The 24334-nt window shown below is 42.7% G+C and overlaps 1 protein-coding gene across 1 annotated transcript in view; it reads left to right on the forward strand.

Moving 5' to 3' along the window:
* The first annotated feature begins 1401 nt into the window (after window positions 1–1401).
* ADAMTS8 (ADAM metallopeptidase with thrombospondin type 1 motif 8) overlaps window positions 1402–24334 on the forward strand; it is a 28684-nt gene continuing 5751 nt past the window's right edge. Inside the window, exons 1-4 of the mRNA XM_056544514.1 lie at window positions 1402–2476; window positions 13770–14009; window positions 17273–17405; window positions 17497–17664. Of these exons, the coding sequence (XP_056400489.1) occupies window positions 1793–2476; window positions 13770–14009; window positions 17273–17405; window positions 17497–17664 (1225 nt within the window). The 5' untranslated portion in view covers window positions 1402–1792. The remainder of the gene's footprint in view (window positions 2477–13769; window positions 14010–17272; window positions 17406–17496; window positions 17665–24334) is intronic.

Here is a 24334-nt window from a genome sequence, read left to right on the forward strand (position 1 = left end):
AAAATCCTAATCCTTTCAGTACTTATGAGCTTCTGAAGTTAAGGTTGTTCTTTTCTGTCTAAGTGCTCTCTGATGACACCTGTCTCGGGAAATTTAGAAGAGGTTTGCTATGGGGATTTGCTTCTAAACTGGGCGGTTCCCGAGACACGTGTCATCAGAGAGGATTTAGACAGAAAAGAACAACCTTAACTTCAGAAGCTCATAAGTACTGAAAGGATTAAGATTTTTTAATAGAAGTAATTTACAAATCTGTTTAACTTTCTGGAGCCAGTTGATATATATAAAAAAGTTTTTTCCTGGAATACCCCTATAACCCAGACCCTCACATATGTATCCCAGTGTTCGCCCAAACTATGAAGCTACTCTACATCAGGGCTTTTACTGCCAGAGGTTCCTAACCCAGTGTAACGAAGCTGTCTGTCCTGTAGTCACCCAAAGTAAGGGACCCCGACCCCCTCAATTATCCATCACGTCCTCCAATATCCTATAGACCAGTGTTTCCCAACCAGGATGCCTTCAGCTAGGGCAAAACTACAAGTCACAGCATGCCATACAGCCTTTGGCTGTCCGGGAATGCTGGGTGCTGTAGTTTTGCCACAGCTGGAGGCACCCTGGTTGGGAATCAATGCTGTAGACCAGCGATCTCCAACCTGCGGACTTCCAGATGTTGCAAAACTACAACTCCCAGCATGCCCGGACAGCCAAAGGCTGTCCGGGCATGCTGGGAGTTGTAGTTTTGCAACATCTGGAGGTCCACAGGTTGAAGACCACTGCTGTAGACTAATGATAAGGGACGGGATATCAAGGGTTAATGACTCCTCGCCATTCTTTCTTACAGAGGCGACTTTGGCTGACGCTGCTGGAGTTACATAAAAGTTATTATAGACAAATGTGCAACTCATTGATTCCCTGTTAATGAACTGCGGCTGTCATACAGACATTAACCCTTCACGTGCCACCTTCTCTCTCCTCAGGGAACAGACTTGACGAACACCAGAGGACACACACACACACATCGGGTGCACACCTGGGCTGAGTTTCATTAACCCTCCGCCCCTGGGAGGTATGTAACCTGCAAGGTAGGATACCACCCACCCACCTACCACCAACACCCTGGCACCTGACTCATAGGTAGAATGGGCACACACTCAGCTTATCGGGACCCGGTGGGGCAGGGAAGGAGTTAAGAGGCTGAGTGATCCTCTCTTTTTTTTGCCTCCTTGTCTCCCCTCCTTCTCCTGTGTGACAGAGGAGGGAGGGACAGAGGAGCTAAAGATCAAAAATAAACCTCTGTAGGGGGGTGGAGGGAGCTCGGCGGGTGTATATATACCGGGATCGCTCCAAAGCAGCTCTGGTGCTTCAAGTATTTCTGGGAATAGAAGGAAAGGAGAAAAGGGTGGGAATACAGATACGGGACCAGGAGAGTCCCTCCGATCACACACCTCTGCCACTTACTGCTGTTCGAGGGTCCCGAACATAGGAGAGCCCCTCATATGTCTCTCAACCAACTGGGAATGGATCTGTCTGGATGAGGACAATTGGAGCCACATGTCGCCTATTGTTACATTACCTTCAGTTCTGATCTGAAGGCAGCAGAAGGTTTCGCACGTAAATGACTCCCTTTTCCAGAAGTTTTAGGGTGATACTGGCAGATCCTCACTCCTCGGGTCACAGCAACTTACATGCTCAATTATTTCTTACACGACCTGCGTAGTTTCATGTACTTTTCTCAGCGACCCTCTCAAAGCCATTGACACCTGTCAAACTGATACATCACTTAGACGTTCTCATAATGGTTGCCTCGTGCCTTCAGGGATCTGGGCTGATCTTGGTCCTTTGGTTTTTTGGCAGTCATTCATTGCCCCATGGAGAAGTAACAACCCTGGAGCTTCTTCCTGCTCCCAATGGGACGGTCACGTTGAGGTTTTTTGCTCTAGGTGAGGAGATGACGTTCCACCTTTCTCCAGATGATGAGTTCCTTATCCCGGGGCTACACATCAGATATTTAGGTAGCGGCAGCATTGAGGGTGAAGGGACTACTGGCCTAAGGAGCTGCTTCTACTCCAGCCAGGAGCCATTGGCCGCCTTTAGCATCTGTAAAGGGGTTCAGGGGGCTTTCCTAATAGGTGAACAGAGGTTTATCATCCAGCCCCTGAAGGAATGGACAAGCCAGGGGACACTTGGTCAGTACCTTGTGATGAAAGCTCCTAAACTGGGCAGGAAAAATGATGACCACATAGACTCGATCACCTCTAAACAGAGACTACAAGATAGAAGAAGAGGGGATGGGGAAGATGGCAAAACGCAGCCGAGCATCCCACCGGTATCTGCCAACAGCTGGACAGAGGAACTTTTCTCACAAGATGTCACGGCTCAACGCAGCCGGCACAGAAGGTTCGTGTCTGAAGAAAGATTTGTGGAAATTTTATTAGTGGCCGATGTCTCCATGTTCCGGTTCTACGGGGAGGATTTAAAGGTATGGACACAGGGGAGAATTTATTATTTCTTTTTTACTTTCTTCTGGTCTAGAGTTCTATGTTTTTGCACAATGCTTCTTTTGCGTGTTGGTTTTTGGCTTTTTTTTTTGTGTGTGTGTTTTTTTCCAAACAGCTTTTGGATGCAGCGGTCACTAATTTAGTATTTGTGAATAATCAAAAAGACGCAATTTTACACCGCAAAGTGTGAAAATAAAACACAACTTTAGACCACCCTCAGAGGTCCTCCAGAAACCTGCTTTACGTGAGAGATGGTGTGGTGAAGTAATATATGATTATATGATACATATGATACATTATGTGCACTTACACGACATAAAAAAAAAACAACTAAAGTTATAAATGACATACAATATCAGTGATAACTATGACCCATAGTCTTGGCCTCTACACCGCAACATTTTTGTTTAAATCTACATAGAAAGTTTAGGACTTTTTATCTCAAGTTACTTCATGTCCTACTCCAGTCACATCCAATGATTACTACAAGACATGTAAAATGTTGATAAGCGTAGAGTTTATGGACAGCGGGGATCGCACTGCCACCTTTTCTCTTTCTGTTACAGATCAGACAGGTAAAGGTGGCTGCGCTGCTTCCCTCCCACAGCCCTGTCACTTATTATAGGGAACGTTTACATTAGTCTCAATTATAGGAAAGATTTTCCTTCTGCAAGGATTCTGTCCCATTCAACAGAAATGTAATGAATAACAGGCTATACGGTACAATTTTTAATTTTTTTTTGCATCAGGAAGAAAACTGTATAGATAAATAGGCATGCATTTTTATTACAAATCGCCATCGTTTGCGACACAGTTATTGACTGCATGGTTAGAACAGGTGAAATATTAAAAAAATTTTTTTTTACCTGTAAAGGGTATGGCCCCACGTAGGACTTATGTAGGGAATCGGGAAATATGCTGCGTATTCTTGGTTGAGCATACGCACAGGGCTACCCGGCAGCTGCTCTGTGTTCTCAGTGAGGTTTGGAGGCGGGGCAGTGTGTCACAGTCACGCCGGCGCGCAGCCTCGACTCCAAACGTCACTGAACACACAGGACTGCGGCGGCGAGTACGTACCGTGTTTCCTGCTGCGCACCGTGCAATACACTGGTTAAGCGACACGTACAAGAAGATTGCAAAACTACATGTGATTTTTTTAGGATGTCATTTTTTCACCCTTTACTTTTAAAAACTGAAAATGCCAAAATTGTACCGTGTGTACCCAGCCTAAGACTAAGTTCACACGATGAATTTCTGCTATTCTGCTCAGAAAAGCAGACTGCGCATTTTTCAAAATTTGGGGGAATTTGAGTGGGATTTATGTGCTTTCAAAACAAAGATTCCACTCGAATTTAGAGTCCCATTAAGTTTAATGTAGCTCTGAATGGAATTGTCCGCAGTGGAAATTCCGCTGTGTGAATGGGACAATAAAATCCCCATTGAAAATAATGTGCACTAAAATTTGCGGAATTTCTGTGCTGAGTTTTTCAGAGGAATTCCTTTAAAGGGGTACTCCGGCCCCAAGACATCTTATCCCCTATCTAAAGGATAGGGGATAAGATGTCTGATTGCGGGGGTCCCGTCGCTGGAGACCCCCACAATCTAGCATGCAGCACCCACCTGTAAGCACTGCAGGAAGCGCTGGAGGCTCTGTGTTATGACTCCCAACCACGGGGACGGAGTATCGTGACATCACGACTCCGCCCCGTGTGATGTCACGCCCCCTCAATGGCGGCCGTTTTTGGAATACTACCATGTTTGTGAGCCAAAGCCAAAAGTGGATTCAAAAGGAAATATAAGGAAAGGACTTCTATTTCTCCTTTCTCATGGATCCACTTCTAGCTTTGGCTGAAAAAAATGCATTGGCAGCATTTCAAAAAACTGCCAAGTGGAGACACAGCCTAAAAAATGATGTCAATTGAGCAATGTATCAGCAGGGGAGGTTTTCTGGAGACAGACTTCCAGACTTTTCTTTCTACTGCAATAATCTGTATAATAAGACATAGTTCTCTGATCATTGATTTGGCCTCATATTACTAGAGATGAAAGGGTTAACAGGAATATAAGACGAGTCAATCCACTGATTTACCCCGCATCGGGCATCACAATGGGCTGAATTTGCTCTCCTCTATAAGGCTGTGTTCACATATTCAGGTTCTTAATTGCAATTATTGAAATCAAAGCCTTAAACGGATCATCAATGGAGGACACCTAAAAAAGAAAAGCTTCTCCTCTTTTCAATTACATTCCTGGCTTTGTTTTCAATAATTGCAATTAAAAACCTGAACATGTGAACACAGCCTTATACCCCAAATCAATAGAGCAGCAGGTGGAAAGTGCGGCGTGAGAGAAGGGATCAGCGTCTGCCACCCTGTGATGAGGAGATAAGCGGTGTCTGATGAGGCGCAGGTTTATCAATATACACCTGGTATTGATCCCACAATTAAAGGGGTATTCCAGGCAAAAACTTTTTTTTATATATCAACTGGCTCCGGAAAGTTAAGCAGATTTGTAAATGACTTCTATTAAAAAATCTTAATCCTTCCAATAGTTATTAGCTTCTGAAGTTTTCTGTCTAACTGCTCAATGATGATGTCACGTCCCGGGAGCTGTGCATGATGGGAGAATATCCCCATAGGAACTGCACAGCTCCCGGGACGTGAGTCATCAGAGAGCAGTTAGACAGAAAACAAAAACTCAACTTCAGAAGCTAATAACTATTGGAAGGATTAAGATTTTTTAATAGAAGTAATTTACAAATCTGTTTAACTTTCTGGAGCCAGTTGATATATAAAAAAAAAGTTTTTGCCTGGAATACCCCTTTAACATTGTATATACAATTAAGCTAAATTGGAACTAGGTGGGACCTATAGTATCACATTTCCAGCCCAGAGGCTTCAGGCCATCCCTCTGATACAGTGTTAGGGTACATTCCCACATGGCGTATTTGCTGCATATTTTATTTTCTCTGTTGAAGTCAATGGGTAGGAAAATACGCAGCACCAAATACGCAGCAAATACGCAGCAAAATACGCCGTGTGGGAACGTACCCTAAGGGTGCATTCACACCACGTTTTTGCAGTACAGTTCCCGTATACGCTTTCAATGTGAAAACCGTATGGAATAGTATTGAAAACCGTATGCATAGACTCTCCATTGGAAACGATGAATCCGGTACCTGTACCCAAAACTGTAGCCTACCACGGTTTTTGGTCCAGGTGAAAAATTGTATTAAACCGTATATATGTTTTTTTTTTTTTTAACATGGGGGTCAATGGGAACCGTACAGAACTGTATGTGCATACGGTTCCATCCGGTTTGCACCATATGGTTTTTGACTTTGCACAGTTTTTTTTTTCTTGGAATTTCAATCAAACAGGTGAAACTTTATTCATAATGGAGTGAAAAGTTCAAAAACCTGAGGCGGGAACTGTACTGCAAAAATGTGGTGTGAGTGCACCCATAGGAAACACTGTCTGGTGTATGTAGAATTGTGTCCTGGCCCTTTAAGACTTACAACAGCTGAGTGTGCATGTTGTGTTGGGAAGTCCAGATTTCATAAGTTGCATATGGTGTCGTCATTCTGTACATATGATGCTCTGGTCACACAGCGTATTCAGTATTCTGCTGTGCAGAACACAAGGGGGGACTATATCATGGGTTTAACTTTATTTGTGTTAAAAAGTCAAAGATGGACACATCTGAGGGAATCACTATCTCAGTGAGATGCCAATGGACAGAGGTAATTGCTAATGCAGTGTGAACATAGCCTAAGTCAGTGTTTTCCAAACCAGGGTGCCTTCAGCTGTTGCAAAACTACAACTCCCAGCATGCCCGGACAGCCGTTGGCTGTCCAGGCATGCTGGCAGTTGTAGTTTTGCAACAGCTGGAGGCACCCTGGTTTGGAAACACTGACCTAAGTTAATCCTTAAAGGGGTACTCTGGTGAAATATCCTTATTATTATTATTATTATTATTATTTTTAAATCAACTGGTTCCAGAAAGTTAAACAGATTTGCAAACTACTTCTATTAAAAAATCTTAATCCTTCCAGTACTTATCAGCTGCTGTATATTACAGAGTAAAGTTGTATAGTTTTTTTTTTTTCAGTCTGACCACAGTGCTCTCTGCTGCCACCTCTATCCATATCAGGAACTATCCAAAGTAGGAGCAAATCCCCATAGCAAACCTGTCCTGCTCTGGACAGTTCCTGACATGGACAGAGGTGTCAGCAGAGAGCACCGTGGTCAGACTGGAAAGAACAAATCAACTTCCACTGATAAGTACCGAAAGAATTAAGATTTTTTTTAATAGGAGTCATTTACAAATCTGTTCTGGCAACTTTCTGGCACCGGTTGATTTGAATGTTTTTTTCCCACCGGAGTACCCCTTTAAATCCCTTCATATCACAGACTGAGTCGACAGATGTGAGGGGATTCCTTCAGACCCCATAACACCTGCAGCGGCTCTGACATCCTTGCCTGTAATTCCCTGTGGGCGGACAGAGCTCGTGCTGCTTCCTTTATGTGGTCAGAGCTCATATTCTGCGGTCGCTGATGCATCTCATGGCAGTTAAGAAGGAAAAAACACTTCCCTTCAGGCCGGGGGCCACTCCATTCATGACAGCTGGGACTAAGGCGGTAGTAGTGTGTAGTCGGAATTCATGTCCTCAGAACCGCAGTGCTCTTTCCACAAGAGCTCAAACTGGGAATAATGGTGTATAGTCTAAATTAGTGTTCCCTATAGAGATGAGCGAACTTACAGTAAATTCAATTCGTCACGAACTTCTCGGCTCGACAGTTGACGACTTTTCCTGCATAAATTAGTTCAGCTTTCAGGTGCTCCGGTGGGCTGGAAAAGGTGGATACAGTCCTAGGAGACTCTTTCCTAGGACTGTATCCACCTTTTCCAGCCCACCGGAGCACCTGAAGGCTGAAATAATTTACGCAGGATAAGTCATCAACTGCCGAGCCGAGAAGTTCGTGACGAATGGAATTTACTGTAAGTTCGCTCATCTCTGGTTCACTAACCTGTGACTCTCCAGCTATTTCAAATTTACAACTCCCATCATGCCCTGACAGCCTGTAGATCAATGTTCCCTCGCCAAACTGAGGCTCCGCAGCTCCTGCAAATGTACAACTCCCATCATGCGCTGAAACCCTTTAGATCAGTGTTTCGCCAACTTGTGCCTACAGCTCCCATCATGCCCTAACACATGTTGGTTTATTCTATTCCTGAACCTGTGGCTTTTCAGCTCTTGTAAAACAAAGGTGCTGAGGGCATGCTGGGAGTTGTAGCTTTGCAACAGCTGGGGAGAAACCGGTCGGGAATCACTGCTAGGGTATGTTCACACTGAGGAATTGGGGCGGAAATCACGCTGAAGATTTCCGCCCCAAAACACTGTTTTTTTTCCGCTCAGAATTAGCAGCGATTTCGTGTGGAATTCCATGCGGAAATGCAGGTTTCATGCGGAGGAGGAGTATCAAGTATTTCTATTCATAAAAAATAAAAAAAAATTCATGCGGAAATTCCGCGCAGATTCCGTGTGGAAATGCTTCTGACTCAAAAAAAAACAAAACATTGATCTCTATGGGAGAACGACGCTGATTCCGCCTGAAAGAAAGAACATGTTCTTTCTTCAAGCGGAACAGACTTCCTCGTCAGAATTCTGCTTGAGGAAATTCCTCAGTGTGAACTAAGGGGCAGAAATTCTGTACAGCTCTATGGGGATTTTCACTGCTGAATGATTTGGAGAGGAAAAAGCGAGCAGAATTCCTCAGTGTGAACATTCCCTTAAGGTACGGTCACACGGGCGGATTCACAGCTTATTTTACGCTGTGGATCTACTGGTGAAGGCCCGCTCTATGCTGTCTTTACATGTGCCTGCTCGTAGCGGCAATACGCTGAAACGAACAGACACACTGCAGCAATGTGTGCGGCGTACTCGCACATCGCGGCCACTCTTACCACTCTGAGCTAGGCGAGAGCTCCCGCGATGTGCGAGTATACTGCGACTCGCACATCGCTGCAGTGTGTCTGCTCGTCGTGGCGTATTGCCGCTACAAGCAGGCACATGTAAAGACGGCATAGAGCGGGGCCTTCACCATTCCCTTAGGGTACGTTCACGCAGGCAGATTACCTGCAGAATTTCCGCAGCGTATTTTGCTACCATTGACTTCAATGGGTCAGCAGAAAATCCACAATAGAGGCAGATTTGCAGATTTTCCTTCAGACACATTGAGGCCAATGGAGCCAAATCCACAACGGATTTTCCGTAGCACAAATACGCTGCAGAAATTCCGCAGGTAATCTGCCCGTGTGAACGTACCCTTATACAGTATATTAGATGGAACATCTGGGGGTAGGTTAATATTTTCATAGTCAGAGCGCTTTATTCATCCATGATCTCAATGATGCCTGTACATGACTGCTACGTGGTTTACTATAACATATAAAGGGGTATTCACATGTGATTCATGGAGAATCTGTGACTCTACAATACATGTCTGAGGTCCAGGAACTTCTTTATGGGTCCTGCCTGTTATATGTCATGGTACTTGGTGGATTTGTTTATCCAGGGTCCCTGCAGCCCTTCTGATCTCACCGGTTGGCCACATTAACATTAGAGAACCGTGTAGCCATTTAAAGAGAGAAAAAAAGATTTGTCATTGCAGATCACTCCAGAAAATTGGCTTCTATGAGTGTCCTTTAATCCCATAACAAAGCCTCCAGTGAAGAGCTCGGCCTTCCTTTATGGCGGACCACCCCCTACCTGTGCGGCTATAGTTTCAGAGTCAGGCAGTTCCCAGACACAGCGCTCCGACCGCCCTAGAAGGCTCTTTTATTCCCAAGTCGTCTTCCCTCCCTTTTCCTATTGCAGCTCTGTGGGAAATGGTATAGCGAGGCCGGTGGGTGGCAAGGTGGGTCAATACTCTATTCTGGCTTCTGTCCTGGCACTTAACTCTGTCACTGCTGAATAACTAAAAAGAGAGCAGACGCCAATGATCAGCAGCACAGAGGACACAGTCTGCTGTATATTGTGGCAGCGGAGCAGGGCTCTGTGATTGTCTGCCCTATAATGCTGCACATCCTCCCCCTCTATCTGTATATTACTCTCCTCATTATAGGACATTTTTTATTTTCCATTTGATTTCGTGCTAAAATTGGGATGTGAAGACAACTGGGAGCAGATCCCGTTATTCTTCCATCCTCATCTACCTAGGATCTGTTCCTGTGTCCGCCATAAACGTTGAGACGAATACAATTACAGGAGACCTGTGAATGGAGGATGATCATTTTATCCCGTTGTGTACTACCTGCCATATGGTAACAAACATATTTTCCCATTCACCTATAACAAAACTTTGTTCGTATATATAGGCCCAAATGATTAAAAGCCCCAGCTCTGGGTTCAGTAACAGTAAGTTATATCTAAAACTGTAGTATATCTCCACCAGCCGGTTGTAGCAATGTGTGTGTATATATATATACATATACATATATATATATATATATATATATATATATATATATATATATATATATATGAGTAGTAAAATAGCTGTGTGCACCTGTAGTACACACATTAGCTATCGGAGGCCAAAGTGGTCATTAAAAACGGTCAACAAAGCCCCAGTGCCCCCCCCCCCCCCCCACCCCACATGTTTTACTACAACACAGTAACATCCTCAGTGGTAAATGGGGCATTAGCCACACAGAGCGCAAAACTGGAGGTTATCATTTTATCACAAGTGGGCAGTGTAAAAATATGTCCAATCTAAACAAAATATTGATAGAAGAGAGTGTATTGGAAAGGATACAGCACTGTTCTGCCAGCCAATAGCATCGACATAGATCATTGAAATGTGAACTGATATAACTTGCATCCCAATAGGTCCCTCAGTGTATGGCGTCCCAATGTTCTGCTCTGTATGGGCGCCCAATCATCACATGATTCAAATGTCAAACAGTGGCCTACTACAGCACCACCCGATCTTAGTCAAAAAAGTACAGTGGTCCCTCAACATATGATATTAATTGGTTCCAGGAGAACCATCATATGTTGAAACCATCATATGTCGAGTACACATGTCTATGTAAAAATGGTAATTGGTTCTGGGGCCTCGGAACCATTGTATGTTGAATACATATCTCTATGGGAAACTGCTAATTGGTTCTGGGATGACCATTGTATGTGGAGTGTATGGGGAGTGTTTAACAAACCAGGGTGCCTCCAGCTGTTGCACAACTACAACTCCCAGCATGCATGTACAGCCATTGACTGTCTGGGCATGCTGGGAGTTATAGTTTTGCAACAGCTGGAGGCACACTGATAGGGAAACATTGATGAATGGGGTGTATAGTATGTATATGTATTGTGTGTGATGTGTGACATCACATACAGTACTGTACAGTTCTTTAAATACCTTCAGGGGGACAGAATGTCCTCCATTACGATCCTGCCGACTACAGCTCTATAGGAAAGGAAGGGGAGGGCAGTCAGCAGCTCATTGGATGCCTGCAGCAAGATGCTCCAGGCTATTGGCTATGGCTGCACTGGGGGGCGGGGCTTATACGGAGTTCACAGTGGAAGCCTGCGTGAGTTAGCAGGACAGCATGTGAGTAACAGGAGGCAGAACAGGGCACACGGGGCACATTATACAACTATCTGTCAGTTGCTGAAGTTGTCAGCGCTCTCAGATAGCTGTTTGTATGATTGCCCAGACACACAGCAGCATCATATGTCGAGGCTGCCTTCAACATACGATGGGCTCTGAGAGGCCATCATATGTTGAAATGATCATATGTCGGGGCCATCATAAGTCGGGGGGTCACTGTATATGGAACACATAGGAAGCATGGATCTGGAATTAACTCAGGCTGGGTTCACACTGCGTTTTGTGTTTCCATTTCATTAATATTTTGCTGTATACAAAAGCTTAGTTGACCACTGATCTAGTGAATCCCCCAATGTTCTGCAGCAGTGCATTCTGGGGGATTGAACAGCCAGACGATGAGCCAGAAAGGGTTGTAAGAAGCCCAGAGCTTGGATTTGTGAGTGTTACTCTGGATATGACTGGAGTATTAGACCTGATCTCACTCTCTAATAATGTAACAGTTTATAAAGCTATTGAGGTTTTCTGCAGAAATTTGTCCCAACAGCTGAAAGGAGTAATTTCCACATCAGGGGCTGTTAATGTGATGACTATTTAGGAGGGTATAAAACTACGTAATATTCTCTGTTGCATTATTGTACTTTTTGTGTGTATTGTCTCTGTGCTATGATATCACGGTGTGCATTATCCCTGCACTTTGACGTGACTGCTTGTCTAAGGGACCTTGCGCACTGAGTAAATGCAGCACAGAATTCTGCATTGAAAGTTCCGCTACAGAACCTCCGGCATGGGAACAAAGCAGCAGTGTACATTATCCCTGTACTGTGACATGACTGTGTATTATCCCTGTACTGTGACATCACTGTGTATTATCCCTGTACTGTGACATCACTGTGTATTATCCCTGTACTGTGACATCACTGTGTATTATCCCTGTACTGTGACATCACTGTGTACATTATCCCTGTACTGTGACATCACTGTGTATATTATCCCTGTACTGTGACATCACTGTGTATATTATCCCTGTACTGTGACATCACTGTGTATTATCCCTGTACCGTGACATCACTGTGTATATTATCCCTGTACTGTGACATCACTGTGTGTATTATACCTGTACTGTGACATCACTGTGTATATTATCCCTGTACTGTGACATCACTGTGTATTATCCCTGTACTGTGACATCACTGTGTACATTATCCCTGTACTGTGACATCACTGTGTATATTATCCCTGTACTGTGACATCACTGTGTATTATCCCTGTACCGTGACATCACTGTGTGTATTATCCCTGTACTGTGACATCACTGTGTGCATTATCCCTGTACTGTGACATCACTGTGTGTATTATCCCTGTACTGTGACATCACTGTGTGCATTATCCCTGTACTGTGACATCACTGTGTGTATTATCCCTGTACTGTGACATCACTGTGTGTATTATCCCTGTACTGTGACATCACTGTGTATATTATCCCTGTACTGTGACATCACTGTGTACATTATACCTGTACTTTGACATCACTGTGTATTATCCCTGTACTGTGACATCACTGTGTACATTATACCTGTACTGTGACATCCCTGTGTATTATCCCTGTACTGTGACATCACTGTGTATATTATCCCTGTACTGTGACATCACTGTGTGTATTATCCCTGTACTGTGACATCATAGTGTACATTATACCTGTACTGTGACATCACTGTGTCATTATCCTTGAATTGTGACATCATAGTGTACTTTATCCCTGTACTGTGACATCACTGTGTATTATTCCTGTACTGTGACATCACTGTGTATTATTCCTGTACTGTGACATCACTGTGTGTATTATTCCTGTACTGTGATATCACTGTGTATTATTCCTGTACTGTGACATCACTGTGTGCCTTATGCCTGTACTGCGACATCACTGTGTATTATTCCTGTACTGTGACATCACTGTGTATTTTCCCTATACTGTGACATCACTGTGTGTATTATCCCTGTACTGTGACATCACTGTGTGCCTTATGCCTGTACTTTGACATCACTGTGTACTTTATCCCTGTACTGTGACATCACTGTGTGTATTATCCCTGTACTGTGACATCACTGTGTGTATTATTCCTGTACTGTGACATCACTGTGTGTATTATTCCTGTACTGTGACATCACTGTGTATATTATCCCTGTACTGTGACATCACTGTGTGTATTATTCCTGTACTGTGACATCACTGTGTATTATTCCTGTACTGTGACATCACTGTGTGTATTATACCTGTACTGTGACATCACTGTGTATTATTCCTGTACTGTGACATCACTGTGTGCCTTATGCCTGTACTGTGACATCACTGTGTACTTTATCCCTGTACTGTGACATCACTGTGTACTTTATCCCTGTACTGTGACATAACTCAGTCTTAAGGGAACCAAAGTAATCAATACATCTTTTATATTCTGTACTTGTTGTTGAAGGTGGTCATAATGGTGTGAAGCCCCATGACAAGATACACTGTGGAGCCCCATAGTTCCCTATTACACCCCTGATGTATTTAAAAATTAAGACTGCACCTCTCTCCCAGCCTGGCTACATGCAGTGGTGTCATTCTCCTACTTAAATATTACCTTGTGCTTACTGATAATCTCATGTCCCATTCCAGCTTCACCTCCTGACGTTGATGTCTGTGGCTGCTCGTATCTACAGGCACCCTAGCCTCAAGAACTCTGTGAAGCTGGTGGTGGTAAAGGTGCTGATAGTTGAAGATGAAGACTCTGGTCCGGAGGTCTCAGACAATGGAGGCCTAATCCTACGCAACTTCTGCAAGTGGCAGCAAAGCTACAACCCAGCCAGTGATCGTCACCCAGAGCACTATGACACAGCAATCCTTCTCACCCGACAGGTCTGTGACCCCTGAAATGACACTTCCTAATGTCTGAGCTTCGGGTGTGTGACACCTCAGCCCATAAATATCTTTACAGCTATTCCTGGCTTGGCTGCTGCTGTAGTCTAGTCACAACCTCCCTAAATACTGATCCTTAAAGGACAAAGTCTTAGGCCCCCTTCACATATGTGCGTCATCTGGCAGCGTTTCCCTTCAGCGCTGTAGAAAAAGCAGAGGAGGGAAACTGATTGTAGAACTGATCCCATTCACATGATTGGGATAGTTCACATTCATCCAGTATCTGATATTGGAAACCGGACAGTGGAACACACCGCATGGGTGCTGGACAGGGGACTTGCTGCATTCCCCTGTATGGCATGCACAATTATTGTACGCCAGATTCTAAACAACTGATGCACTTTTGTCATCAGTTGTGGAATCAGTTGACTAGTGTGACCCCAGCCTTAGACCGCATATTCCCTCTCTACAGCTTTCTACTAAAACTGGGTCCATGTCATCCAAATGAAATATAGGAACACTCACCTCTGCTGGAAAAGGATCATGTGTCCCCTAGGTCACATATTTGCTGTTAAAGTGACAACACTTTAATAGTAGATATGTTGTCACTCGCCTCTGTGTGGTCTAAAAGGGAGATTCTAGGGCAGATTTACTATTGCAAATTATTTCATAGACAATTTGCAGCAGCAAAAAACTGGCAAAAATGCCTTGTGCCACATTCATTATGTGTTTCTGACTGTTCTGTGCCATGCTCAAGGGGAAGAGGCATTGCTTAGTGGAAGGGGGAGCTGGAATATGATACACTTTCCAAAAATTGCTCAAAAACGTTGGCATAAGTACGCCAAATGGTCTAAACTTAGTCAACAGTATTTAATCACATTCCAAATATATCAAACAGCCTGAGCTACTCGGGTAAATCTGGCATATTTTTAGATTGTCTGCTCTTAGTTTACAATATCTTAATGGTCACTAACTTGTCAACAAACTCTTAAAGGGGTACTCTGGTGGAAATTAAAAAATTTTTTTTTTTTTTTTTTATCAACTGGTGTCAGAAAGTTAAACAGATTTGTAAATTACTTCTATTAAAAGATCTTTATCCTTCCAGTACTTATTAGCTGCTGAATACTACAGAGGAAATTCTTTTCTTTTTGAAACACAGTGCTCTCTGCTGATATCTCTGTCCATTTTAGGAACTGTCCAGAGCAGCATATGTTTGCTATGGGGATTTTCTCCTGCTCTGGACAGTTCCTAAAATGGACCGAGATGTCAGCAGAGAGCACTGTGGTCATGATGTCAGCAGAGAGCTCTGTGTTCCAAAAAGAAAAGAATTTCCTCTGTAGTATTCAGCAGCTAATAAGTACTGGAACGATTAAGCATTTTTTTTATAGAAGTAATTTACAAATATGTTTAACTTTCTGGCACCAGTTGATTAATAAAAAAAGGTTTTCACCAGAGTACCCCTTTAAGTATACACTGTCCTGTCTGTGTACACCGGGACTGGCACTATTTCTGGCCATCATATAACTTCCATATGTTATTTTCCTCATCAGTTTTCCCCCCTGCCCCATCTCTAATCTTTAGTAGTCCCTGAGTTAGGTGTAGGAGACTAGCTGCTATGATGTCTCTATACACTGCACACATACAGATGGGCTTCTGCTCCTCTCTATAGCACACCGTCTGAAGCAGCAGCATAGAGGACATTGTAAAGCAGTGTACGCTGTAATTCCAGCACTGGGGAGTGATGTTAAACTTACTGGATAGTTAGGGTGCGTTCACACGCTAGTAGCTAGCAGCGAGTTTCCCCGTTGCGGGAAACCCCCTGCGAAATACGCAATGGGTAGGAAAATACGCAGCACCAAATACGCAGCAAATACGCAGCAAAATACGTCGTGTGGGAACGTACCCTAAGGGTGCGTTCACACGCTATTACTATCAGCGGGTTTCACGCTGTGGTAAACCTGCTGCGAGTTAAGCTACCATTGATTTAAATGGGTCCGCCGACAGTCCGCAAATGTAACACTATTGCGGACTGTCTTTGGACCCATTCAAATCAATGGTAGCTTAACTCGCAGCAGGTTTACCACAGCGTGAAACCCGCTGATAGTAATAGCGTGTGAACGCACCCTTAGGGTACGTTCCCACACGACGTATTTTGCTGCGTATTTGCTGCGTATTTGGTGCTGCGTATTTTCCTACCCATTGACTTCAACAGAGAAAATAAAATACGCAGCAGCAAATACGCAGCAAATACGCCGTGTGGGAATGTACCCTTAAGCAGCTTTTTCTTCCCCTCACTCCCCTTTTCATCTACTTTTGTAGGCAGCTGTAATCTGATACTTAAGTGAGCTTATCCCTTAGCAGCAGGTGCTGACTCAGGACCACACGGACATGCTCCATCTCATTGACGACAATGCATGTTTGAGTGGATTCCGCTGAAAGAATGAACATGTTCATTTTTCCGCTGGATTCCGCTCAGAAATTTTGCTGTGTGAATGGGCCCTTGATCCTGCTGGTAGAAAAGAAAGTGCCTTCCTTACCAAAATGTCTTCATATAATTCATGTGATAATATAGGGGAGCCCCAGCATTCACAATAGTCACAATAGTCTGATTTACACCTGGGTTCACACCGTTCATTTTTGTTGTTATTTTTTGACTCTTCCCTTCCTGGTTTTAGTTTTAAAACTGTATCTCAAAACGTGAGGTGCCTCTACATATTGGATTAAAGTTGATCAAAAATGGACGATTTCAACCAAAACATTTGCTCTCCAGGTGACAAGCCGATAATTCGATGAATTTTTCAGGAAAGAATATTTTCTTCATCCACTGCCCAGGGTCATTGATCATATATGGCCAGATTCAAAAAAGTGTAATGGCCAATGTTAGAAAAAAATATGTAAGTCTAGGTTTACAAAACGATCGTTGATCAGGTGATCGATCTCTCATCTGTGGTTCAGCCATGAACCTTCTCCTGTCTATGCGTATGGCCATCTTTATTATGTCATATTATGAGCAGGAAGGCAATTGTGGTCTTCAAGGCAAGAATATAGGGTATCTCAAAAGTAACAACACGCCACTGTAGAAGCCACAGAAGAATCCAATATGGCGGAATTCAAGATGGCCACCATGTTGGTATCAGTTGTCCCCGTTTAATAAGGTCACCATCCGTCAAACCTTTTTAATATACTTTTGAGACACCCTGTATTATGGATTTTATGTAACCTTGCTGGAGTTTGGTGCTGATTGTCGTGTTCTTACGTGGCAGGATTTTTGTGGACACAACAGTTGCGATACGCTGGGGGTGGCCGATATCGGGACCATGTGTGAGCCGAGCAAGAGCTGCTCGGTGATTGAAGACGATGGACTGCAGGCTGCGTACACCCTGGCCCACGAACTCGGTATGTTCAATAAAGTAAACTGTACAGTTTAGATGGATGGATATGGGAAGTGTTTTGTTCTGGTAACGCAGTATCTCTTGTATTTCCTCAGCTCATGTCCTCAGCATCCCTCACGACAACTCAAATAACTGCAGGAAGGTGTTTGGGGAGCTGGATAAGCACCACTTGATGGCTCCTTTGTTCTTGCAGCTGAATAAGTCCGTGCCGTGGTCCCCCTGCAGCGCCATGCACCTTACAGAATTCTTTGACAGCGGTCATGGTAAGAAGCCTTTGCAGCCTTCCTTGCAGATGATCCCAGTGTTACAGATTGTATATACAGTTTCTACAGACCACGAGTGACATATAGATCTGTATTGTTTACACCAGTGGTCTCGAAGCAGTAGACCTCCACATGTTACAAACTACAACTCCCTGCATGCCCGGACAGCCAACGGCTGTCCGGGCATGCTGGGAGTTGTAGTTTTGCAACATCTGGAGGCCCACAGTTTGGATACTACTAGTTTCACAGTGATTAAAACCAACTCCTGTTGACAGCATGAGGACTTTGGTGCCATTTATCTTATGTTGAGACGAAATCCGATGAGCAGCCGCCATCTTGGATTCTGGACAATTACTTAAGATTCTGGCAAGGATCTGTCCACAGACCTGTATTGCGAGCAGAAGTATAAAGGGGTACTCCCGTGGAAAACTTTATTTATTTTATTTTTTTTAAATCAACTGGTGCAAGAAAGTTAAACTGATTTGTAAATCACTTCTATTAAAAAATCTTAATCCTTCCAGTACTTTTTAGGGGCTGTATACTAAAAAGAAATCCAAAAAAGAAATGCATTTCCTCTGATGTCATGACCACAGTGCTCTCTGCTGACCTCTGCTGTCCATTTTAGGAACTGTCCAGAGCAACATATGTTTGCTATGGGGATTTTCCTCTGCTCTGGACAGTTCCTAAAATGGACAGCAGAGGTCAGCAGAGAGCACTGTGGTCATGACATCAGGAGGAATTGCATTTCTTTTTTGGATTTCTTTTTAGTATACAGCCCCTAAAAAGTACTGGAAGGATTAAGATTTTTTAATAGAAGGGATTTACAAATCTGTTTAACTTTCTTGCACCAGTTGATTTAAAAAAAAAAAAAAAAAAAAAAGTTTCCCACGGGAGTACCCCTTTATACTTCTGCTCTGAACAGATTTTTTAATAGAAGTGATTTACAAATCTGTTTAACTTTCTTGCACCATTTGATTTAAAGAAAAAAAAAAAAAGTTTTCCCCGGGAGTACCCCTTTATACTTGTTTGCTATGGGGATTTTCCTCTGCTCTGGACAGTTCCTAAAATGGACAGCAGAGGTCAGCAGAGAGCACTGTGGTCATGACATCAGAGGAAATGCATTTCTTTTTGGGATTTCTCTTTAGTATACAGCCCCTACAAAGTACTGGAAGGATTAAGATTTTTTAATAGAAGTGATTTACAAATCTGTTTAACTTTCTAGCACCGTTTGATTAAAAAACCAGAGTACCCCTTTAAGCATAATAGAAGTCAGGTTTTGATGAGTTTATTTCTTGGCTTTTGGGAAGGTTCTTGTATGGACTTGTACTTATGGCAACTGCTGAATACTCTTCCATTTGTCATGTCTCCTGCATATTAACGTTCCAGTGCCGCCGAGGAGCCAGCAATGAGATCCTAGCATAAAATATAAGACTGCAGATGTGTCAGACCAGGTTCTTTTATAGATCCTAAGCCGAATGTGTCCATCTTGAGTGACAGAAAAAGCTTCTGGATAAGAATGTTGTGTTCCTGGGTCAGCTCCTACCAGTCCCGTCCCGTCCCCCCCCCTTCCCAGAGTGAATAGCGTCACTCCTGAGCCTGATCCAACCTACAGAGAAGACAATTGGCACCTGTAGAAAAAGATGTGCATGAAGCTGAGCAGAGGCTGCAGGGAAATCAGTATGCTGCACTACAGATTCTGCAGCATTACAGGCCACCGGCCACACAGCCATAGTAAGGACGCAGATGGAGACTGCAGGCAATGGCGGCTGTTCAGGATGAATGCACTAAAGAGGACGTCTGTTCATGGCAGAGCAGTCAGCGCTGAACTCCAGTATCCATTATGTTTCTTTTATCAGTTGTTCTCCTATATTCAAAACTCCTATTTACATAGAGTATAGCTTGTTACAGTGCACGAGTGCAGGTAACATGTATCCATCTGGAGTCCAGCCTGTTTATCTGTAGACTACCAGGATGGTATTTACGGCTTGTGTTGCCCTAGGCACTTGGACTGAAGACGCCCTACATGGTTATGTGCACATGACGGAATTTCCAAGAGGAATATTCCACTCGGTAATTCCGCTGCAGCAGAGTGCCATTGATTTTAATGGGATTCTGCAGCACCACGCACACTACGGAATTCCCACGGCGGAAACATCTACCGTAGAAATCCAGATTTCGTCATCTGCTGAAACAATGGACATATTCAGATTCTAGTTGGTAATGCATTGCCATCTATGGAGAAGGCACATTTCGGTACAGTCACATGCAAATTTGCGGAATGTCGGCCCCTGTTTTTTGAGCAGACGTTTTGCAAACTTAGTGTGAACATAGCCTTAAGTTGATTCCTTAAGCATCAGAATGTTTCCATGCAGATCTGTCCCAAATGCGCACCAAAAACTGCATGTGCTACATGTGGATTTTGTTGCAGATTCGGGGTAAAATCAATAACAAATTGTCAACATAATGAGTGATAATGGTAAATGTTTGCAGCAGTTCTGACTCGTGTGGATTCACCTGGGGGGTGGGTTTGGGCGTAGAGATTTTTCTCTCCTGGTCACAGCATGGCGGCGGCGGCAGCAGCGACATCAAAATAGATTTTTTTTATTTATTGAAGTGCTCAGGAACATGGGTGCCTAAAGGCAAATATAGCCCTGTACACTGCTGTAGCTGTATTCAGCTGTAAGATCAGAATTGGTTTTCAGACTCCAGAAAACTATCCACTGATTGGAAATAGTAAAGACTAAACATACTGAAACAGATGAAAATTTACTTCTTTCTAGTTGGAAAACTTTTTGTTCTATCATAACTAACCTGACAATGAACTTTGCATGAATCATTACTACACGTTAGGGCTGGGCGACGACATGAACATTAAATCCCTCCTGTTAAATTTTAAAGGGGTACTCCAGTGGAAAACTTTTTTTTTTTTTTTTAATCAACTGGTGCCAGAAAGTTAAACAGATTTGTAAATTACTTCTATTAAAAAATCTTAATCCTTCCAGTACTTATTAGCTGCTGAATACTACAGAGGAAATTCTTTTCTTTTTGAAACACAGTGCTCTCTGCTGATATCTCTGTCCATTTTAGGAACTGTCCAGAGCAGCGTATGTTTGCTATGGGGATTTTCTCCTATTCTGGACAGTTCTTAAAATGGACAGAGATGTCAGCAGAGAGCACTGTGGTCATGATGTCAGCAGAGAGCTCTGTGTTCCAAAAAGAAAAGAATTTCCTCTGTAGTATTCAGCCGCTAATAAATTCTGGAAGGATTAAGATTTTTAATAGAAGTAATTTACAAATCTGTTTAACTTTCTGGCACCAGTTGATTAAAAAAACGTTTTCCACTTAGAGTACCCCTTTAAGCTTAGTTTATAAAAAAAAAAAAAAAAATTTCTTGCTGAACAGTCTAAAAGAATTTTTCATGTTTAAAATTCTTACCTTAGGGATATTGTATACAAAACTAGTCCTTAATATATTCAGAATTGTACTTTAGGTGCTGTAATAACCTAGAATACTAAAGATTCATGATAGGGGGAAGATATAAAAAAAGACAAAAGTTCTATGTAGGCATTTATGCATAGAATGGGGGCCCCAGGCCAGACTTACATCTGTCAGACATGTATGGAATATCCTATAAATGTTTCACATGACAATAATCTTTTATGTGCTGCCAGAAGTCATTACATCAATATAAGCCATGAAATATTCAGCCCTTTTACTATCTATGTCTCTGTATACTGCACAGTGATCATACAGTGGCACTAGCTTCTTTAAAGGAGTGGCAAGTTAAGGAAAGTTAAACAGATTTGTAAATTACTTCTATTAAAAAATCTTAAACCTTCCAATAATTATCAGCTGCTGAAGTTGAGTTGTCCTTTTCTGTCTGACAACAGTGCTCTCTGCTGACATCTCTGCTTGTCTCGGGAACTGCACAGAGTAGAAGAGGTTTGTTATGGGGATTTGCTTCTACTCTGGACAGTTCCCGAGACAGGTGTCATCAGAGAGCACATAGACAGAAAAGAACTACTCAATTTCAGCAGTTCATAAGTACTGAAAGGATTAAGATTTTTTAATAGAAGTAATTTACAAATCTGTTTAACTTTCTGGAGCCGGATGATATATATTAAAAAAAAGTTTTTTTCCTGGATAACCCCTTTAAAGCACCGTTCCTGTTATGTGAAGTCAGTCCGACTGCTATTCAGTCTGAGGACCGGGGCACCTCATGTTGTGGTTTGGGAAGCTTAGGCTGCTTTTACACTATAAAGTTCTTCCGTTTTAAAGAGCCACTATAATGTTCCATTATGAAAACCCTTAAAAACGTCCGTTAAACGGCAGTTACAAAATCCCATACGGCCGTTACAAAATCCAATTAAAGTCCATGGGATTTTTACATTATCAGTTTTAAACAGTCATAGCCCATTATTAATAACAGACGTTATTTGTGACAGGAGAAAAAAACGGAACATGCACTATTTTTATCCCATCACAAAAAACTGTCCGTTATTAATAACGGGCTATGACGGGTTAAAATGGATAATGTAAAAATCCCATTGACTTTAATGGGATTTTGTAACGGCCATTTAATGGACATTTTTAAGGGTTTTCATAACGGAACATTATAACAGCTCTTTCAAATGGAAGAACTTTATAGTGTGAAAGCAGCCTTAGAAGAGAACATCCATGCAGCCTGGTATTTTGCTGTGTCTACGTGGCTGTGGTGTTAGCCCTGGCTCCAGGGGTGAAGCTTCTATTGAATTTACATTTTCTGACAAAAGTCACAATCATTAGTAATTATAATGAAGAATGTATTTCATTGATTCAATTAATTTTCCAGCCCTAGTACAAGTGATGTATCTTTTTTAGAAAAAAATGTCTCTCTCCACTTGCTACACTCAGCAGGCTAGTCTTCCCCCTCCTTTTCCCAGACTCCTCATTCATTAAAAAAAAAAACAAAAAAAAAAACAATGTCTCATCTGGAGACAGGTCAGCATACTCAGGGATCAAGTTATAGCTGCTAATATAAGTCTATGGAGAGGAAAGGAAGAGGGAGCTGCAGCGTTAGACAGGCAGAGAGACACAGAGAAGCTGCTAAAGTGTTATATTCCTCTCCCCTTACGGAATTCACGGCTTACACTGTGATTCATGTCCTCTGTTTCTGCTGCTTCTGAGGGTGTGCTATGGAATTACAGGGGAGTAGGATCTCCTCTTGTGTGTGTGAGCAGTGTATAGAGAGAGACACCATAGCAGCTAGTCTACACTCACTAGCTCAGAGACAACTAAAGATTGTAGATGGAGCCTGCAGAGGGGTAAAAAGAGAGCTTACCAAATTGGGGAAAAAATGACGTACACAAGTTATATAATATCCCAAAATAGGACAGCTCATGCAGAAACATCACCTGGAAGGTTAGTAACCATTTTTAAAGGGGTACTCTGGTGTAAAACCTTTTTTTTTTTTTTTTTTTTAATCAACTGGTGCCAGAAAGTTAAACAGATTTGTAAATTACTTCTATTAAAAAATCTTAATCCTCCCAGTACTTATTAGCTGCTGAATACTACAGAGGAAATTATTTTCTTTTTGGAACACAGAGCTCTCTGCTGACATCACGAGCACAGTGCTCTCTGCTGACATCTCTGTCCATTTTAAGAACTGTCCAGAGTAGGAGAAAATCCCCATAGCAAACATATGCTGCTCTAGAAGTAATTTACAAATCTGTTTAACTTTCTGGCATCAGATGATTTAAAAAAAAAAAAAAGTTTCCACTGGAGTACCCCTTTAATGTTATATATTCCTAGTCAGTGATTAAAATCGGTTTCAGTATGTGTGATGCGAGAACAGAGGTTTAACCATCACCTGGGCCCTGGCTAAGGGTACGTTCATAGGACAATTCCACCATTGAAATTGTTCCACACAGAGAACGAACATCCGTGAGCACTGGATAGCCGTCAGTGGTCATGGCGCAGTCCCACGCGGTCCTGCCGCCGCCCAGCAGTCAGGCTGAATCTCCACGTGTTTAATTCCGTGAGCGGAGATTCAGCGAGATATCCGCAGTGTGAACACACCCTAATGGTAACACTGGACTGTTCGCTGCAGCTCTGATGCATTTCACATGTGGATCCTAAAATGTAATATCAAGTAAGATTCACATTTCTCTTTTCTGGATATTATACTAGATTTGATTGGTTAAAAAAGAAATGGGAATCCTGGAATACTGAGGGCCACAATATACTGTGCTACAATAGATCGAGGGCGTTGATAAGACTTCATGTCTGTGTTGAGGTGTTTGCCTCCATTTGTCTTGTCCCTAGCTGCTCCCCCATTGCCTGTAGGCGGATGGAGAGAATGGACTGGAGAGTGGAGTCTGTATACGGGTGTTTATGTCTCGCTGCACCACATAAAGATGTCAGGGCTTCAGATCTGTGATCCTAGAGCAGGTGGTTTCTCTTTTTTCCAGCATTTGATATAAATTGTGAAATGTAATAAAACTGCAGGGAAGTGGAATAAAACTTAGCCATATGACAAAAAGACATATAGCATTTGGTAAATATTTTTTTTATGAGGGCATCGATGTATGACTAAAGCAAGTTTTTAAAAATCCATTTTATGTGTTCTGAATTTATTAAGCGGCTTCTCTCTCTGAAGGTCCCTGTATGCCCATACATTGCAAAAACAGCA

The sequence above is a fragment of the Hyla sarda genome, chromosome 10 (assembly GCF_029499605.1).
Source record: "Hyla sarda isolate aHylSar1 chromosome 10, aHylSar1.hap1, whole genome shotgun sequence".
Taxonomy (NCBI): domain Eukaryota; kingdom Metazoa; phylum Chordata; class Amphibia; order Anura; family Hylidae; genus Hyla; species Hyla sarda.